The sequence below is a fragment of the Camelus bactrianus genome, chromosome 9 (assembly GCF_048773025.1).
Source record: "Camelus bactrianus isolate YW-2024 breed Bactrian camel chromosome 9, ASM4877302v1, whole genome shotgun sequence".
NCBI lineage: Eukaryota > Metazoa > Chordata > Mammalia > Artiodactyla > Camelidae > Camelus > Camelus bactrianus.
This window is the reverse complement of record NC_133547.1, coordinates 13341722-13362522: the sequence shown is the minus strand read 5'-3', so window position 1 is coordinate 13362522 and position 20801 is coordinate 13341722. Positions and strand designations below refer to the sequence as shown.

The 20801-nt window shown below is 35.2% G+C and overlaps 1 protein-coding gene across 5 annotated transcripts in view; it reads right to left on the bottom strand.

The window, feature by feature from the left end:
- LOC105075715 (KRAB domain-containing protein 5) overlaps positions 1–20801 on the bottom strand; it is a 102792-nt gene that overhangs the window by 65285 nt on the left and 16706 nt on the right. For 2 of the 5 annotated variants that reach the window (XM_045523617.2, XM_045523618.2), the window contains exons 3-4: positions 2840–2966; positions 2478–2573 (exon numbers count right to left, since the gene is read on the bottom strand). In XM_045523617.2, the coding sequence (XP_045379573.1) occupies positions 2478–2573; positions 2840–2966 (223 nt within the window). Of the gene's footprint in view, positions 1–2477; positions 2574–2839; positions 2967–5553; positions 5609–6182; positions 11868–20801 lie in introns of those variants that run through there. The other 3 variants (XM_045523622.2, XM_074371122.1, XM_010963604.3) reach the window with 3 other exon arrangements.

Genomic DNA, 20801 nt, shown 5'->3' with positions numbered 1-20801 from the left:
CATGCAGAAACTTGTTCTTGAATGTTCACAGCATCATTATTTGTAACAGCCCAAATGTGAAAATAATCTTTCTATAAATTGATGAATGGATAAACAATGATGGAATTTGGCCATAAAAAGGAACTAGTGATACGTGCTACAATACGTGAACCTCAAGACATTATGTGAAACAGTCAAACACAAAGACCACATATTGCATTATGCCATTTATATTGGCAACCTATGGGCACAAGTTTTCTTTGGGGGATGAAGTAAATGTTCTAAAATTAGATTATGCAACATCTTTGTAAATACACTAATAGCCATCTAATTGTATATGGTAAAAGGGCACACTTTATTATATATAAACTATAGCTCTAATAAAGCTATTTTTAAAAAATAAAGTTTTTAAAAATATGTCATTTTACCATTCTTTGAACTTTTCTAGAGATTTGAAATGCTCAAAAGGCAAAAGTTGGAAAACTAACCAGAAAAGTGTAATTTTATCCAAATATAGATCAAAAGAAGATGTTTTTTAAGTAAGAATACACATTCCTCATGAGGATGTAATAAAATCACTCTCTTCTTTATGCCAATTAGCATGTACTCACTCTCTACCATGCATTTTAACACACAGCTTTAAATATGATATATACACCCATGCCTTTTGTATTTTCTCTCCAGCTGTACTCCTTTTGAAAAATCAGAAACCTAAGCTTAAACAACTCATTAACTTTCACATTTGGATGTCTGACAATCACCTTAAACATAGCATGTGCAAAACCAAACTCTTCAATGAACCTTATTTTTGCTTTGTATGCCACATCTTAAAAAAAAAAGTGAACTCAATTTTTCCACTAGTCAACCCAGAAAACGTGGAGTCATTCTCAACTCTTCCCTTTTTCTTACACCCAACAATCAAAGTATCAGCAAAATCAACAATTTCTGGCTCTGCTATCTAATCACTTTTCATCAGTAAGCTATTAATACATTGCTCCCCTAGACACTGGAAAAAGCATTTCTTTGGCCTCCCTGTTTCCACCTTGTACCTCCAACCTTTTCATTACCCAGCATCTAGGGTAATCCTTTTAACGTGTGAGTCAGTAATTAAAACCTTTTATATATGTCACATTTTAGTCAGAATAAGAACTTCATCATGATTTAAAAGCCACGGCATAATCTGACCCATTTCAAAATCAGCTCTGATCACATTTCACGTTTCTTCCCTTCCCTCACTGTCTGAGCCACACTGGACACTTTGCTGTTCCTCAAACATAGTACTTCTCTTCCTGCTTTATGGCCTTTGTATCTGTTATGCCTTTTTGCCTGAAATTCCCTCTTCCCAGATAACCACATGGATTACACTATCTAACACATGTTAGTTGAATGAAAGAGTGCACGTGTCTGGTTCTCCTCCTTCACTCCAATCTCTTCTTACCTGCGACCTCTGTCTTTGGATTTCAGGCACATGCCTTTTATCCCCAATACTCTATACAGGGGTGAACACAATCACTCCCAATGCTCCAACTATTATACTTCTGTGGGGCTGCAATGGACTGAATGTTTATGTCCCTCCAAATTTCAGATTTTGAAATTCTAACCCCTAAGGTGATAGTATTAGGAGATGGAGCTTTCAGGAGGTGATTAGGTCATGAGGGCAGAGCCCTCCTGAGTGGGATTAGTGCCCTTATAAAAAGAAGCCCAGAGAAACTCCCCTTCTTCCACGTGAAGTTATAGAGAGAAGACGATAAACTATGAGGAAGCGGGCTCTCACCATACACTAAATCTTCTGATGCCTTGATTTTGAACTTCCCAGCTTCCAGAACTGCGAGAAGTAAGTTTTTGTTGTTTGTAAGCCACAAAGTCTCTGACACTTTGTTATAGCATCCCAAATGGATAAGAGATGAGCTCCCCACTTTTCCATCCTTAGCCCTTTCTTCTGACTGCCCTATTGAGCTCCTCTTGTAATTGATTCTACTTTAAAAAAAATTATTTATGGACTCGTTCCCAGGTTTCTTAGTCTATAAATTTCTTAGTAGCTTAAAATCTTATCATCTTGCCATCATCTAGTAAACATCTTGTACCAATTATAAAATTAGTAACTGTTGGTTCGAAGAATAAATGAGTAAAATAATGAATTGAAAAGTAAACTGGTTCAGGGAAGAAAAGTCTCCAAAAATTTAAGAGAAAGTGACACTTAAATCTAAATGCAAAAGAAAATAAGAAATTGTATAAGACTATATTCAAAATGAAGGTAGAAATTGGTCACTGAAGAGGAATAAGGGTTGTACTTCCCACTTTGAAATGGGAAGGAAACACGGACTGTGGGAGGTAGCGGTAGAGACATTTGGACAGTTTGGTGCAGAGATCTTACTTTCCTCTACAGGTTTTGACTATGGATGGAAACTTCCCAGAAAACATCTCAGTGTTGTTTCCTCTATAAGCAGCTGGGTTACATCCTTCAATGCCCTCTCCTTGCCTGATCATCCCTCACTTACCTGGAAGCAAGTCCCTTGTCAGCTCTCTGTCAACCATCCAGGGATCTTCCCCTTCCTCCAATAAGGACACCACATCTGGCTTAGGAATGGAGAGTCCTGCTCCCAAGAGAAATGGTACACAGTATTGCTATGGGAGGCTTAGAATTCAAAATCAAAGAGGAGAGGTCACTATTTAGAGGAGATGAAGCTTCAGCCTCAGCCCCAACGGAGCTGCGCATTTTCAACTCTTCAAAGCTCAAGCCTTTTCCTTGGGAACAGGGAAAGGAAATGTACAGAATATTTGAAAGGAGCTGAGAAATTCTCAGTGGGAGAATCAAATATTCCAGAGGGAAAACTGAACTTTTAGAGATAGGTATGCTTACCAACTGAGACCAGGTTGTTATAGTTTTCCAAAATCACATTTCTGTACAGATCCCTCTGATCAGAATCCAGGCATTCCCACTCCTCCTGAGAAAAGTCTATAGACACATCCTTGAATAACACCAATCCCTGAAACAATAAATCCATGTATGAATGATATAATAAAAACAAATGCTTTTAAGATGGGAGGAGATAAGAAAAAGGTAAAAATACAGGTGATAAAGAAAGTGTTTATAGGAAGTGACACATAGAACAGGCTGGTCCTGGAGGCCCAGAAGTCAGTATGATTTATGTCTTCAAACATTCCTGAAGATAGATCAAGCTATCTGTTCATGGCAGGATATTTTCAGTATCCAACCACGTTTGGGAGGTACAAAGGCTAGCTGAGTGGAGTTTCTCTATTATTTGAAATAGTATAAGTCATCCTCTAGTCTACTAACACCTGGCATATAATTAATTGTCAGTAATTGACAGTTCCCTTCTCCTACTCTTAACCCTAAGGAAGAAAAAGAGATCAACTCTACAAATTTTCCGGGAATAAAATTTGAGAATAAAAGGAATAAAAAGATCCTTTTAAAAAATTAAGACAAAGAAAACAGGTCATATTAAGTATCAAGAATCGGAAATGCAATGGATTTCTAAACATCACTGTTGGAATCAAGAAAACACTGTAAAGACATACCTAGAGGAGAGTTTCTCACCATGGCAATGTTGACATTTGGGGCTGGATAATTCTTTGTTGCAGGGCTTCGGGGCTGTTCTATGGATTGTTTTTTGGATATACAGCACCAACGCCGACCTCTTCTAGACTAGATGCCAGTATTACTCCCTTCTCCCAGCTATGACAATCAAAAATATCTCTAGACACTGCCAAATATCCACCCCTGGCGGGGGATGAGGTAGGGGCAAAATTGTCCCTGGTTGAGAACCAGTTTAGAGTCTGGACTAGCAAGGGCTTGAAATATTCGCCTCCTATTTCTAAGCATCTTTGCTTAGAACTGGTTGTGCTCTGTAAAAGCTACAGAGCAAGCCATGAAAGAGGTATACCAGGTACCTAGATAAGGATAAATAAGGGTCACAAGAGAAAGAGGACAAAAAGTTCCAATGTAACTGTGAAAGAAAAGTGCCAGGATGACAGCTGGGTAGCAAGTGGGAAGAACAACCAATGGAGACAGGAGCAGTAAAACAAAGGAAACCAGAAGAAGGCACTGAAGAAATAAATGACTGATGCTTGTGACAATATGGGAAGTGTTATTGATAGTCATGTGGCAGTGATGTTTGTACACTTTGATGGATTAGCAATACAAATGTGGAAAACTGAACAAGTAAGTTTAAAAGCTAATTAGTCCAGGAAAAAAATTACTACATTAGAAATCATAAGTCTGCTTAGTAGACTATTTGTAGTATAACCAGGCTATATATTTACACATTAGTAATGACACACACATGATAAAGTTAACTAAAAATCATGTTATAAACATTTTGGGGAAAGTGTAGAAAAAAGCTAAGTTTCCATTCCAACACACAGGGAAGCCAAGGAACGATGACTAAACATGATTATTCCACAAACAGCAAAATGAGAATAATTGGAAACACTACAGGGATAAATACTGAAGGCAGTTAGTTGAGGGTAACTGTCTTGAGACAGGAACTAGGTGATATGGCAAGGCCCTGCTACTTTAACGAGAAGCATCATATTTCAGTTTGAATCATTAATACTTAAATTTTGGTATGAGTTTGAAAATCTCTTTTTAATAAATAGAATCGTCATGTAAGTTAAGAAAATTTTCAAGACATAGGTTGATTCTTATATCACATAGTAATATAAAGGGATTTATTCTTTTTCTGAAAATTCTTTAATAAACATCATTTTGATTAGAAGCATTTTTATACATCATTTGGAGTCACTGACTTAGTCTTTCTTCTCATTTTGTTCATTAATAAGAACTTTAAGGTCTGTCTGGGCTCTAAAAATTCTCAAACAACTTATGCTCTGGGATGATCCAACCTGCAGCCAGGCACCAGTAAACTGTAATAAATGTTCCTGGTTCCTGAATTGCCAAAATCTGCTGGAGAAGGATCAAAATTCACAAAAGACTGAGGTCAAGAGGGAAGGGGATACTGACACAACATTGTAAACTGACTACAACTCAATTAAAAAAGTAAATTAAAAAAAAAAAAGAGGGAAGGGGATAGCTCAGTGGTAGAGTGCCTACTTAGCATGCAGGAGGTCCTGGGTTCAATTCCCAGCACTTCCATTAAAAACAAAAGAATTAAAAATTTTTCAATTAAAAAAAAAGACTGAAGTCAAATGAAGACTGGACCCACCAACTACATCTCCCATCTTGCCTTACTAGGAAGCCTCAGTCTGTGGAGATGATCATGACTTTCCAGATGTGAGCTCCCACTCAGGTTCTCAGCTTGACCTCATCACATCACAGTCTGTGTAAAACAGGTCCATTTGGCAAAGAATGTCCACATTTTCCTCCCTGTGCACTTTTGCTTCGCCAGTATTCCTGACCCCACAGGGAAAAAGATAACGATTTACAGAAAAAAGTTGTGGACACCTGGCAACTGAGGGTACCAAGGCAACAGAACTAAGCGGATGGGATGAAAGGAAATGAATAGTAGGAGGCCCTGGAAGAGATGCTCCTGCCCAGGACAGGTCAAGATAAAGAAGGCAAAGGCTCATGTGTCTCAGGAAGCATCACCTCACCTGGGTCATGGCTTTCAGTCTTTTCAGGGAATGCGCGATCCTCAGGGCTCCTCTTCTGAAAAAGGGCAGAGTCCTCAGCCTGCAGGCCAGGCAGAGCAGCGCCGGCCTCCCAGTTCCCAGAACAACCCCGTTCAAACGGCAGTCCTTTATCTTACTGTCCACTCTTTCCATTTCACACGGACACACTGACAGGAATGGGAGGGAGACCGGACAAATCCTATCCCTTCCCTAAACCAGAGACCCGGGGCTCCAGCTGCAGCAGAATGACCTCTGGACGGCTGACCGTGTCTGGAGACGCGGACGCGACGCCCCTATCCCGGGCCACCTTATTTCTGAGCGTCCCTGTGTCCTCGCTACTCCTGTGGAGCAGGACTGTGAGACTACACCTACAGCATTAAGACTCGCCTCAGTCAAGACCCTGAGCCGAAGACGCGCCCAAATTCCGGCCCCAGACCAAAGATCCGGGGCACTGCTGTCCTCAAGGAGGCCACCTCTCCCCTGAGCACAGCTGATCAGTCAGTCCTGGACGTGCCCACATATAAATCACTCTCCCGGTGTTAAAGGCGTGGCTCGCTGATAACCAAGCCCAACTCGCTAAGACCACAGCGACAGATACACAGAAAGTTTACCGGATGTAAGGTCTCCAGTCGCAGGGTAGTGCTTATGCCCATTTGGGTCTGGCCCGAAGTCACTCCCACACCGCGAGGCTTTCAACCCTAAGAAGGCCGCTCCTTCGTGCCAAGTAGGGATTGGAGCAGATAAGACGCCTCAGGGAACTACACTAACGACGCTGTAGACAAAGCGGAGACGGCCAAACTGCATCTGCGCCTGCGCAGTTGGAAGCGTCGCGACGTTTGAACTACAATCCCCAGAATCCTTTGAGCCCATCCTTCAGCGCCCTAGACAGCGCCACCCTGCCTACACCGCCTGTGCGAGACCACGCTGGCCTCTTTGGTGAACCGGCACTGTGCGGTGGGTTGATATCCCGGCTCCCCTCTTGTTATTCAGCAGCTAATATTGCTCAATGCCTGTGTGGTGGATGATTGGCAATGCCCTTGGCTCAGTCGGTCCCATCTGAGAAGTCATTCCTCTGTTCAGAAAACTTTAGAATACAGGCTCAGAAAAGTTTAGTGACAGCTAAAACTAGAAATGGATTGCGGCCTAAGATTGATTTTTTAACAATTTAAAATTTCTGCCTGGGGGATAAAATTGACTAATTTTTGCATATGCTAAATAAAAATTTTTAAAAAGTGATATAAGGAGAAAAAAATGAACACCTTGCATCATCTCCAGACACCCCATACTCTCCAAGCAACCAGGGCATTCACCACCTTTCCACTATCAACTGAAATAAATGCACAACCTAAAAGTTGAGAGTCATGTTTTACTTGGTTGATAATTCTGAGGACTCAGCCCGGGATAATAGCCTCTCAGATGACTCTGAGGGACTGCTCCAAAGAGATAGGAGAGGAGCTAGGATATATTGGAGTTTTACAACAAAGACCAGGTAGTCAGAACGTTAAAAGATTATTTGTTAACTGAAGAAAACCAGATATCTCAAGTTAAAGAATTCAGCGATTTTCTATGTATGGGAGGAAGCAAATATTTGGGCTCATTGAATTTATTCCTTTGACAAGCATCTAGCTATCTAGGGCCAGTATCCTGTCCTTTCTTATTCTGAGTCCCCTCAGAGTGCATGGTTGTGAGTGGCTCCAGAGGCTGGACTGCAGGCTTGTCTTCACTGAGGGGTGGCAGCAGCTGCTGATAACTTAATGGCTTCATCATTCTTTGTTTACTGACATGGCTTGAAGTATTTTTCATTCACATCACCATGACAATAGGTGCGTGTCAGTTTGTTTCTATGCATGTGCTGAGTTCATATATACAGATAAATATGATACATTTTAAACAAAAATATTAGCTTGTAGGAGGGGTAGGGGATTAAAATAAAAATATATATTACCTTGTTATATACACAAAATATTGTTTGTAACTTTCTTGTTACTATATAGATACCTTGTTCTTTTAATTTGCTGTACATTTCCATTAAACAGATGTATGATAATTTAACCAATTTATTACTGTAACTGACTCCTCTCCCCTAGTCTTTTGCTGTTAGACTGGTGCCATAAATTATATTCTTTGTGGATATGTCTGGTGACATCTGTTACATAAATTCCTCCACAAATTCTAGAGAAATGAATACCTGAGTTTTCTTTTGATAAGTATTTTGCTACTGCCTTCCTTTAGGTTTTATCAATTCAGCTGTCCACTATCAACATGTAGATTAGATACACAATTTCCTTACTTTGTCAATCTGGTGGATGGATATTGCATTTCTAAATTCTATATATCTTACTGAGATGGGAGTAAAAATTTCCAAAGGGGTAAAAACTTCTTTGCAGTTTCTGTGATATATTTTTTCATACTTGCTCATTTTCTATTAGGTCATTGTTTATATTTTCTCTTAACGATTTGTATTGCCTATTTTTGTTATTAAGTAATACTGACTATTTTCAATTTTTAAAGTCTCCAGTTTGGGATTTATATTTTGACTTTCAATAGTGTTTCCAGTTTGCCATATAAAAGTAGACAAATACATTTTTTCCTACAATGGTTTTCCTATATGGTTTTGTGTTACTTTAACCTTATTATTTTTCTCCATGTTTTTCTCTAAGATTTTATGGTTTAGTCTTACATCTTATAATTCTTAGTCTACATCTTTGATCTATTTGCATTTAATTTTGTTTTGAGCTGTGCATTAGGATTCTATTTTTTTTTTGAAATCTCCTCCGTATGGCTACCCTATTACATTAAGCCATTTAATGGATAATCTGTTTTACAGATATGTCCATGTTTTACACAAGTCCTGTGAACTGATACATTCTCTAATATAACCACAATAAATTCTCAGGAAATTTAACAATTACAATATTATGATCTAATATATAGTACATATTCAAATTTCTCCCAAATATCCCAACAATTTCTAAAGCTTTTTAAATCCAAAATACAAAGATCATTCACTATTTTAGTTGTCATATATCATTAATCTTCTTTGATTTGGAACAGTTCACAGCTTTCTTGTACTTCAAAGCCATATATTTGGTGTCCAGACTGCTTTTCTCCCCCCAAGTGTCCTTCTAAACATTTTAAAAAATTCCCCATGTTCCAGGCTAAATATTTTTGACAAGAATACTCCATGGGTGATAGTGTCCTTAATGCATCACATCAGGAGCCACATGATGTCACTTTCTCCCATTTGTTGCATTAATTTACTTCCTTAAGCTTGTGGTCAACAGCCCTATTCACTGTAAAGCTATCTTTTCTACTTTTTTTTTTTTTTTACTATTGAGTAAGCTATGGAGTGATGTTTTCAGACTGTTTGAAAAAATATGTATACAAATTTGTCTTATCTTTGCCACATGGCTACTAAAAACATTGGTTGAAAATCTATATGTAAAATGATATATATATATGAAATAATACATCCAAATCCTCAAGATTTATAACAATTCAGAAAGGTATTAAATGATCAAAAATGCCTTCATTACCATATACTACCTTTCCTATCTGTTTGGATATATAGCTAGAGCTAGACTCTTGATTATTGTAGAATTGAAATATACCTTAATGTCTAATAGTTCTAATTAACCAATTTTTATTATTCTTTTTCAGAATTTTACTGGTTTTTCTGGTCTTTTTATTTTTCTCCATAGACTTTAGAATTAGCTCATATGTTTAAAAAATTCTTGAGTATTTTTAATTGAGAGTACATCACATTTATAACCTAAGGAACTGTGATATCTTGATGATGTTAGCACTGCAATTTCAGAACATGTTATATTCTTTCACTTTTTCATCTTCTGAGTGCTTTAGAAATTTTAAATTATTTTTCCATATTGGTCATGGATATTTCTATTTAATTTTATTTGTGATAACTCAAATTTTTTGTGACTGCTTAAGTAAAAGAGTTTTTTTTCTATTGAAACTTCTATTTCTTAAGACTGTTTGCACATGAGTTAATTGATTTCTGTATGTTAATTTTCTACCAAGGCAACTTCAGATTGGTCTCTCTCATAGTTTAAAAGGATGATAAAATACAACTTTTTTCAATAAGCCTGTGTGATGTAATTTTTTTGCAATTTTGGAAGTGATCTATAATACATTGTCCAATACAATGGCCACTGGCCACAGGTAGTTACTGAGTGCTTGAAATGTGTCTAATGAGGCAGAGGAAATGAATTTTAAATTTTATTTATTTTAAATCTAAATTTAAATAGCTGCATGTGGCTTACTGGCTAAGGTATTGGACATTGCAGGGTAAAGATGTCAAAAAAGCTGAGAAATGGGATTGGTTATGTTGTATAAAGTCTGAGCCACTATTCAGATACTTCCTATAGTCTCCACATTCATAGGGTCTCATACCAATAGGCACTATATGATATAAACTAAGTTTTGAAGTCCTACTAAGGGCCTCCCTATATTCTTTATAGTCAGATTTTTTTTTTTTGCCAGTTTGACTTTCTTGATAAGTAGTAAGTTGTGAGTCTTGTCCATAGGCATTTTTATGTTTTTTGCATTCACAAGACTTCTCTTTAGTATTAAATGTTTCATGTAGAGAAAAAAGTGTATGCTGAAAGGAAGTGGGCATGTCTTCAGTGGTAAATGACATTTGGCTAAAATAGCTTTCCTGAGATCCCTTTTTAAGTCCATGCTTCGTAAATTCTTCCATTATAACCCACTGTGATGAATCTGTTTCATAATTATCCTCTTTCAGAAATAATTTCTTGTTCTCACACCTAGATTTATATTCTGAAAGAAAATACAAATAAAAACATTCACTTTTTTTCTTGGAAGGCACAAAACTTAGAATAAAAAAGGAAGAATTACAATTACAATGTCTATAAATGTGAATAGAATATAAAGTTCTGATATGATGGTGCAATTTAAGAGATAAAGAAGATTTAGAAATTGAAAAGTGATATAGGAAGGTAAAGGGAAGGTGATTAGGAAAAGATTAAATCAGTGATTGTTAAATTGTGGAACAAATTCAAAGTATGCTTTGGCAAAAAAGAAAGTTTGATAATGTAGCTTGTTGAAAGACTATAGGTAAATAAGTCTCTCTCACACAGCCAGGTTAGCAAATAAAAATGATACAACCACCAGAAACAGGTATTTGCCAGTTTGTAGCAAAATTTATCCTTTGAACCAGCAATCCCAGTTCTACGAACCCAAACATATACTCTCTGGAAAGAATCTGAAAATATTTATACAGAGGGTATCACACCATCACAGAACTCTTTGTAAGAGCAAATGAGTAGAACTAATCTAAATAGCCACCAGCATGGTATCACTTGAACTCACTGTAGTATAGGAGTACAACAGAGTTCTATGCAACTAAATGAAGAAATGAGAAGCATCTATATATTCCTATGGAGTGATCTCCATGACATATTCTTTCAAAGTGAAATAGCAAGGTGGAATAAACTCTATCTACGGTATGCTACCATTTATATAAGGAAGGGAATTCATGAAGAATATATACAGAAACGTTCACATTGAATACAAACAATTAAAGTATAAACCATAAAGTTTATAAGCTATTTCCTTTGTTGGAGGGAATGAAAGCAGTGGGAGGGGACAAGAATGGAAGCCAAATATCTATGAATATATGCTATTTTGTAGATCTGACATTGAAACTGTAAATATTTTATAAAATTGTAAAACAAAATTAAATAATAAATGCAAAAATGTAAAAAACAAAATTGAATAGATGAACCTTGTTAGGCATTGGGTTGTGCCATAAGCAGAGACAGAAAATTATTCTAACACTGCTGAAATATAAGATTTGATTGCACATTACTAGTGGGTTACCAGAGACACTATTGAAAATGTTGCATGGTAGTGATGGGAGTACTCTTATTACTTAAAATATTCAATATATTTTATGTACATTTTCTGGAAAAGATAATTGAAAAAATAGGAGAAACAAAAGGGAATCATCTCAATGCATCTGATGAAGTTGGATATAAAATGAGACAAGGACAGTATTAGGAAGAAAAATTAAGATTCAGTCTAATGAATGTAGATGTACAGATTCTAAACAAAATATTACCAAATTGGATCTAGTAATTTAATTAAAAAAAAAACTTCATGATCAATTGTATTCATTCTAGGAGTATCAGGTTAAAACATAAGAACATTTGTTAATGTTAAGTCACTATATTAAAGGGAAATGATGATCCCAGAAGAAAAAATAATTAAATAAAATTCAACATCCAATCATAAAGTAAACTCTTATAACATATGAACAAAATAGAATTTCTTTATACTAATGAAGTGTATTCTTATGAAAATACAGCAAAAATACGAATAACAATGAAAGTTTAAAATCAAGTCCAAATTCACTTTGTGGTATTCTTTCCCCAAACCAGAAAATCCAATCTAATCATCAGAAAAACATCAGACCAATACAAATTGAGAGAGATTCTACAAAATACCTAACAAGCATTTTGTCATAACTGTCAAGTTCATAAAAATCAGAAAAAACTAAGAAACTGTCACAGACCAAAAGATATGACAAAAGAAAAAAGACATTAATGTACAAATGAACTGATTTACAAAACAAAAACAGACAGAAAACAGATATAGAAAACAAACCAAAGGGGAAGCAGAGGGAGGGATAAATTAGGAGTATGGGATTAACAATTACACAATACCATATATAAAATAGATAAACATCAAGGATTTACTGTATATCACAGGGAACTATATTCAGTATCTTGTAATAACCTATAATGGAAAAGAATCTGAAAAAGAATTATATATATGTATATCTATCTATCTATCTATCTATCTATCTATCTATCTATCTATCTATATCACTTTGATGTACACCTGAAACTAAAACAATATTGTAAATCAACTATACTTAAAAAAAGACATTAATGGAAAAATATAAAATCTGAATACATTCTGCAGTTTAGTCAATAATAATAATGTACTAATCTTGGGTTCTTAGTTTTGACAAATATACCACAATAATGTAGAGGAAACTGATATTGGGTGAGAGGTATATGGGAATTCTCTATACTATTTTTAAAACTTTTATGTAACTATAAATTTATTTTAACATTTAAAAAGAAAAGAAAAAATTATGCCTATACAATCATGAAAAAAGATGAAGACAGAAAGTAACACTACTTCTATTGAACATTTCCTGGAAGGTGTACCCACTGCAGTAAGATTAGAAAGAGGCACCCAAGTTACAAGCATAGGAAAGCAAGAAAGAAAACTAAAAATATTTGCAAATTTCATGATTAGTGAAGACTCTACTAATTATTGGAATAATTAGTTTTACTAATTAATGAGTTATGACAAAAATCAACACATAAAACATCAAGAAAGAAAAGTTGATTTTATGTAGCTTTTTAATTTTTGCTACTGTATCTATATGGAATGCCTTCCACAACATCCTGTAAATAATAATAATAAAATGATCAATATGATAAAAAAAAAGCCTCTAGCCAGGCTAACTAAGGGAAAAAAAGAGAGAGAAGACCTGAGAATGAGATAAATAAAATAATGGACATCACTACAGATCTCATGGACTTAAAATGATAATAAAGAAATATTATGAACAACTCTATGCCCACAAATTTTATAACCTAGGTGAAACAGAACAATTCCCTGAAAGACACAATATGCCAAAACTTACTCAGATGAAACAATCTGAACAGGTGACAATGTATAAATGAAATTTAATCAATACTTAATAACCTTCCAAAATAGAGGGTACCAGGCCCAGATGGGTTCACTGGTGAATTCTGTCAAAAAATTAAGGAAGAAATTATTCCAATTCTCTACCATCTCAGAGGATAGAAGCAGAAGGAATACTTCCTAACTCCATTCTATGGGACCAATATTACCGTAATATCAAAACCAGACAAGACTTACAAGAAAAAAACTACAGACCAGTATATCTCATGAATATAGATGCAAAAATTCTCAAGAAAATATCTGCAATTAAATTCAATAATATCTAAAAAGAATTATGCACCAGAACGAAATAGGATTAATCCCAGATATAAAAAGCTGGTTCAACCTTTGAAAATCAATTAATGTAACCCATCACACCAACAGACTAAAGAAAAATCACATAATCATATCGATAGATGCAGAAAAAGTGTTTGACAAAATCTCACATTCATTCATGATAAACTCCATAAACTAGGAATAGAGGGGAACTTCCTCGACTTGAATCTGAAGGAATCAACAACAACAAAAAATCTCCTAGAACTACATATGGGATTATAGCAAGGTTAAAGATTAAAAGGTTAATATACAAAAGTCAATCAATTTCCTATATACCAGTAATGAACAAGTGGATTTTAAAATTAAAACCAATATGACTTACATTAGCACCCCCCAAAACAAAACACTCAAGGTATAAATCTAACAATAGGTACAAGAGCTATATGAGGAAAACTACAAAACTCTGATGAGTGAAATCAAAGAAGAACTAAACCAATGGAAAGATGTTCCGTGTTCATGAATGAGAAACTTCAATACTGTCAAGATGTCCGTCCTTCCCATCTTGATCTATAGATTCAATGCAACCCAAATCAAAATTTCAGCAATTTATTTTGTGGATGTTAAGTTGATTGTATCATTTATATGAACAAGCAAAAGGCCCAGAATGGCCAACACAATAGTGAAGAGAAACAAAGTTGGAGGACTGACACTACAGACTTCAAAATTTACAGTAATAATACAGCAATTAAAATAATGTGGTAGTGGCAAAAGAAAAGAGAAATGGATCAGTGGAACAGAACAGAGGGCCCAAAAATTGTTCCTCATAAATACAGTCAACTGATCTTTGACAAAGGAGCAAAGCAATACAATAGAGCAAAGATAGTCTTTTCAACAAATAATGCTGGAAAAACTGGATATCCACTTTAAAAAATGAATCTAGATTAAAAATTAAATGTATTACATTTCTTAAAAATAAATTACAAAAATTAATTTAAAATGAATCATAGACCTACATACAGAATGTAAAACTATAAAACTCCTAAAAGATAACACAGAAGAAAATCTAAATGATTCTGGGTTTGGTGATGACCTCTTTTTACTTAAGTTTTTAAAAAATTTTTAAATTTTATTTTATATCTTTATTGAGGTATAGTTCATTTATAATACTATATTAGTTTGGGTTTACAGCATAGTGATTCATCATTTTTATAGATTATACTCTATTAAAAGTTATTACAAAACAATGGCTATAATTCCATGTGTTGTACAACATATCCTTGTTGCTTATCTATTTTATATGTAGTAATTTGTATCTTTGAATTCCAAACCCCTATCTTCCCCCTCCCTTCTTTCCTCTTCCCCACTGGTAACCACTAGTTTGTTCTCTATATCTGTGCATCTGCTTTGTTTTGGTATATACATTCATTCATTTTATTTTTTAGATTCCACATTTAAATGATACCATACTTTGTATTTCACTGCCTTATTTTACTAAGCATAATATTCTCTAGGTCCATCCATGTTGCTGCCAATGGCAGAATTTCATTCTCTTTTATGGCTGAGTAATATTCCATTTTATATACTTATCTATATCTGTATCTATCACATCTTCTTTATCCATTCCTCTGCTGATGGACACTTAGGTTGCTTCCATATCTTGGCTATTGTAAATAGTGCTGCTATGAACATTAGGGTGCATGTATCTTTTAGAATTAGTGTTTTCAGTTTTTATGGATATATACTCAGGAGTAAACCTGCTGATTCATATGGTAGTTCTACTTCTAGTTTTGTGAAGAACCTCCATACTGTTCTCCATAGGTGGCTGCACCAATATGCATTCTGACCAGCAGTGTACAAGGGATCCCTTTTCTCCACATCCTCATCACATTTGTTATTTGTAGACTTTTTGATGATAGCGATTCTGACAGGTGTGAGTTGATATCTCATTGTGGTTTTGTATTTCTTTAATAATTAGTGATGTTGTGCATCTTTTAATGGGCCTGTTAGCCATCTGTATGTCTTCTTTGGAAAAAGTCTATTCAGGTCTTCTGCCTATTTTTTTTTATTGGATTGTTTGGATTTTGGGGTTTTTTTTTGATGTTGAGTTGTATGAGCTGTTTATATATTTTGAATATTAACTCCTTGTATGTCTATCATTTGCAAATACTTTCTCCCATTCAGTAGGTTGTCTTTTTGTTTTCAGCGGTTTCCTTTGCTGTGCAAAAGCTTTTAAGTTTAATTAGGTCTCATTTGTTTATTTCATTTTTTCCCCCTTAGGAGACAGGTCCGAAAAAAAAATATACTGCCACAATTCATGTCAGAGTGTTCTGCCTATGTTCTCTTCTAGGAGTTTTATGGTTTCAGGTCTTACATTTAGGTTTTTAAAACATTTTGAGTTTATTTTTATACATGGTGTGAGGAAATGTTCTAACCTCATTATTTTAGAACTTACTTTAGATTTTTTTTTGTACAATTTTATTTATTTATAGGAGTTAATTAGGTTTGTTCCTTTATTTTTTAATGGAAGTACTGGGGATTGAACCCAGGACCTTGTGCATGTTAAGCATGCACTCAACCACTGAGCTATATCCTCCCCTCTAATATCATTATTTTAATTGTAGCTGTCCAGCTTTCCCAGCATCACTTATTGAAGAGACTGTCCTTTCTCCATTGTATATTCTTGCCTTCTTTGTCATAAATTAATTGATCTAAGTGTGCATTCATTGCTTTCCTTTCCGTTCCATTGATCTGAGTGTCTGTTTTTGTGCCAGTACCACACTGCTTTGATTACTGTGGCTTTGTAGTATAATCTTAAGTCTGGGAGGGTGCTTCCTCCAGCTTTATTCTTTTTTCTCAAGATTGCTTTGGCAATTCAGGGTCTTTCATGATTCAATATAAATTCTAGGATTATTTGTCCTAGTTCTGTGGAAAATGACACAGGTATTTTGATCAGGATTCCATTAAATCTGTAGATTACCTTGGTTAGTATGACTATTTTAACAATATTAATTCTTACAACCCAAGAACATGGGATATTTTTCCATTTCTTTGTATCATTTTCAATTTACTTAATCAGTGTTTTATAGTTTCCTGAGTATAGGTCTTTCATCTCCTTGGTTAAGTTTGTTCCTAGATATTTTACTCTTTTTGATGTGACTTTAAATAGGATTGTTTTTAAAAATTTCTCTTTCTGATAGTTGATTATTAGTGTATAGAAAACCAACAAATTTATATATATTAACCTTCTATCCTGCAACTTCACTGAATTCATTTATTACTTCTAACAGTTTTGTGGTGGAAACTTTAGGGTTTTCTATATAAAGCATCATGTCATTTACAAATAGTGATAGTTTTACTTCTTTACTTCCATTTGTATGCTTTTTATTGATTTTTCTTGTCTAGTTGCTGTGATTGGACTTCCAAAACTATGTTAAACAGAAATGACAAGAGTCTGCATCTTTGCTTTGTTTCTGAATTCAGGAAAGTCTTTCAGCTTTACACCACTGAGTATGATGTTAGCTCTGAGTTTTTCATGAACGGAGTTTATTATGTTGAGATATGTTCCCTCTATACCAGCTTTGATAAGTTTTTATCATGAACGAATGTTGAATTTTGTCAAAATTTTTTTCTGTGTCTATTGGCATAATCGTGTGATTTTTATCCTTCTTTTTGTTAATGATGTGTATCATATCAATTGATTTGCAAATATTGAGCCATCCTTGCATTCCTGGAATAAATCCCACTTGATCGTGGTGTATATTCCTTTTTATATACTGTTGGATTCTGGTTGCTAATATTTTGTTGAGGATTTTTTTTAATCCATATTCATCAAAGGTATTGACCTGTATTTTTTTTAAATATCTTTGGTTTCAGTATCAGATTGATGGTGGCTTCACAGAATGTATTTGGGAGTGTTCCCTCCTCATCAATCTTTTAGAATAGTTTGAGAAAGATAGGTATACATTTCTCTTTGTATGTTTGGTAGAATTTCCCTGTGAAGCCATCCAGACCTATACTTTTGTTTGCTGAGAGTTTTATGATTACAAATTCAATCTCACTGCTAGTGATCTGTTTGTTCCAATTATCTGTTTCTTCTTGATTTAGTCTTGGCATATTCCATGTTTTTAGAAATTTGTTCATTTCTTCTAGGTTGTCAAATTTTTTGGCATATAATTGTTCATAATATTCTCTTATGATTTTTTTGTATCTCTGTGGTGCCAGTTATTATTTCTCCTCTTTTATTTCTTGTTTTCTTTATTTGATCCTCTCTCTTCTTGCTGAGCCTGGCTAAAGGTTTATCAATTTTGTTTATCTTTTCAAAAAAACAGCTCTTATTTTTGTTGATCTTTTCTTTTTTTGGTTTCTATTTTATGTATTTCCCTTCTGACCTTTATTATGTCCTTCTTCTGCTGACTTTGGGCTTTGTTCTTTTTCTAATACCTTTATGTGTTAGGTTAGATTGATTACTTGAGATTTTTCCTGTTTCTTGAAGAAGGCCTATATCGCTATAAACATCCCTCTTAGTACTGCTTTTGCTGCATCCCATAGATTATGGAGAGTTGGGTCTCCATTTTCATTTGTCTCAAGGTACTTTCTGGTTTCCTCTTTGATTTCTTCATCGACCCATTTGTTTCACATTAGACCATTGTTTAGTCTCTATGTATTTATTCTTTTTCCATTTTTCTTTCTCTAGTTGATTTCTAGTTTTATACTGTTGTGGTCAGGGAAAATGCTTGATTTAATTTCCATCCTCTTAAATTTGCTGAGAATGTTTTGTGGCTTAGCATGTGATCTATTCTGGAAAATGTTCCATGTGCAATTGAAAAGAATGTATATTCTGCTGTTTTGGGATATAATGTCCTGTAGATATATAGTAAGTCCAACTGGTCTGTTGTGTCATTTAAGGCCATAGCTGCCTTACTGATCTTCTGTATGGATAATCTGTTCATTGATATAAGTGGGGTATTAAAGTACTCTACTACTATTGTCTTATTGTTAGTTTCTCCCTTTATGTCTGTTAGTATTTGCTTTATTTATTTAGATGCTCCTGTAATGGGTGCATATGTATTAATAAGTGTAATATCCTCTTCTTGTATTGATCCCTTTATCAGTATATAACTCCCTTCTTTGTCTTTTGGCATAGCCTTTGTTTTAAAGTATATTTTTTCTGATGTAAGTACCGATGCCCTCACTTTCTTGTCATTACTATTTGCATGAAATGTCTTTTCCCACCCCCTCACTTTCAGTCTGTGTCTCTAGCTCTGAAATGAGTCTCTTGTAGGCAGCATATAGATGAATCTTGTTTTTATCCAATTAGCCACTCTATGTCTTTTGATTGGAGCATTTAGTTCATTGACATATAGAGTAATTATTGATGGATATGTACTTATTGCCATTTTATTACTTGTTTTCTAGTTGTTTTTGTAGTTCTCTGTTCATTTCTTATTCTTTGTTTCTTCCCTTGTGAGTTCATGGTTTTCTTTAGTTATTTGCTTGTGTTCCTTCCTTTTTAGTGTTCGTGTATCTACTGTGGTTTTGATTTGTGGTTAGCACAGGGTTCATATATGTTGACCTATAACTATATCTACTTGTTTTAAACTGATAGTCATTTAAATTCAAACAAATTCTAAAAGATCTACATTTTTACACTCCTCCTGGCATTTTGTGTTATTGATGTCATATTTTACATCTTCATATTTATCCCTTAACTATTTATTGTAGTTATATTTGCTTTTACTTTTTTTGGTCTTTTATCTTCATTTTGGCTTATTTCAGTGGTTGATCCTAGTCCTTACTATATTTTTGCCTTTCATAGTGGGATTTTCCTTTTCCTATAGATTCTTACTGCTTTTCCACTTAAAGACTCTTTAACATTTCCTTAGGGTAGGTTTAGCATTAACTCTTTTAGTTTTTGCTTCTCTGGGGAGTTCTTTATCTCTCCTTCAATTCTAAATGATAACCTTGCTGTGTAGAGTATACTAAGTTGCAGGTTTTCCCCCTTCAGCACTGTGAATATGTCATGCCGCTCCCTTTAGATCTGGAAATACAGAAAAACTGGCTGATAGCCTTATGTAGATTCCCTTGTAGAGACCCTTGTTCTTCTCTTCCTACCTTAAGAATATTGTTTTTATCTTTAATTTTTGCCATTTCAATTATGATGTGTCTTAGTGTGGGTCTGTTTGGGTTCATCTTGTTTGAGACCCTCTCTGCTTCCTGTACCTGAATATCTGTTTCTTTCTTCAGGTTTAGGATGTTTTCAGCCATAATTTCCTCAAACATATTTTTGGTTCCCTTCTCTGTCTCTTCTTCCTCTGGAACCTGTATAATGTGAATGCTGGTATGCTTAATGTTATCCCAAATGTCATCCCTCTTAAATTGATCTCACTTTTTAAAATTTGCTTTTATTTTGGCAGTTGTAATTGGGTCATTTCCATTATTCTATGTTCCAGATCTTATGTATTCTTCTATGTCATTTAGTCTGCTATTCATTCCTTCTAGCATGTTTTTTAGTTCCATTTCTTAATTCTTTAGAGGTTAGAGCTGGAGCTGGGATTGAGGTGGGACTTCCTCTCTGTTCAGTAGCCATCACTGCCCTACTGGTTGTGGCTGGGGTGGGGGGAATCTGATCCTAAGTTGTTGGAGCGGAAGCCTGAGAGTCAGGGCCAAGGTGGATCTGTTTCCCTTAAGTGTGTGTTTTCCACTCTTCTAGCATCAGGACCCTCATCCCAGGTTGGGGGTGGGGTGCCAAAGCAAGATGGGGCCTGCATGGGTTCTCAGCCCATGCTGGCTGCAGATGTCTGACTGTCTCCAATGTGCTGTCTGTCCAGGCACCAGCAATTGTTTCCCTTGCTCTGTTCAGCTGGTAAAGCTCATCTTACTCTCTCCAATGCATTCAAACATTTTGTTTTCCTCCTTCAACAGAGTGCAGGAAACTTGGACTTCTACAAATGCTCTCTTTTGTAAGTATCTGCCCAAATCAGCTCTCTTCAGGTTTACCATGATCATGGCCAAGAGGGGCTGGGGCTGGTTCACAGACTCCTGCTGGCTTCACAGCCTATACTGAGGACTTTCTGCCTATTACTTGATACATAGGTGTGTGAGACTCCTCTCAGGTCCCTTGGTATATACACATAACTCCCAAAGAGGCAATTTGTGGATCGATGCCAAGTTTTAGCTGTTAAAAGGGGAGGTGTATGCAAAATGGAGGGGCA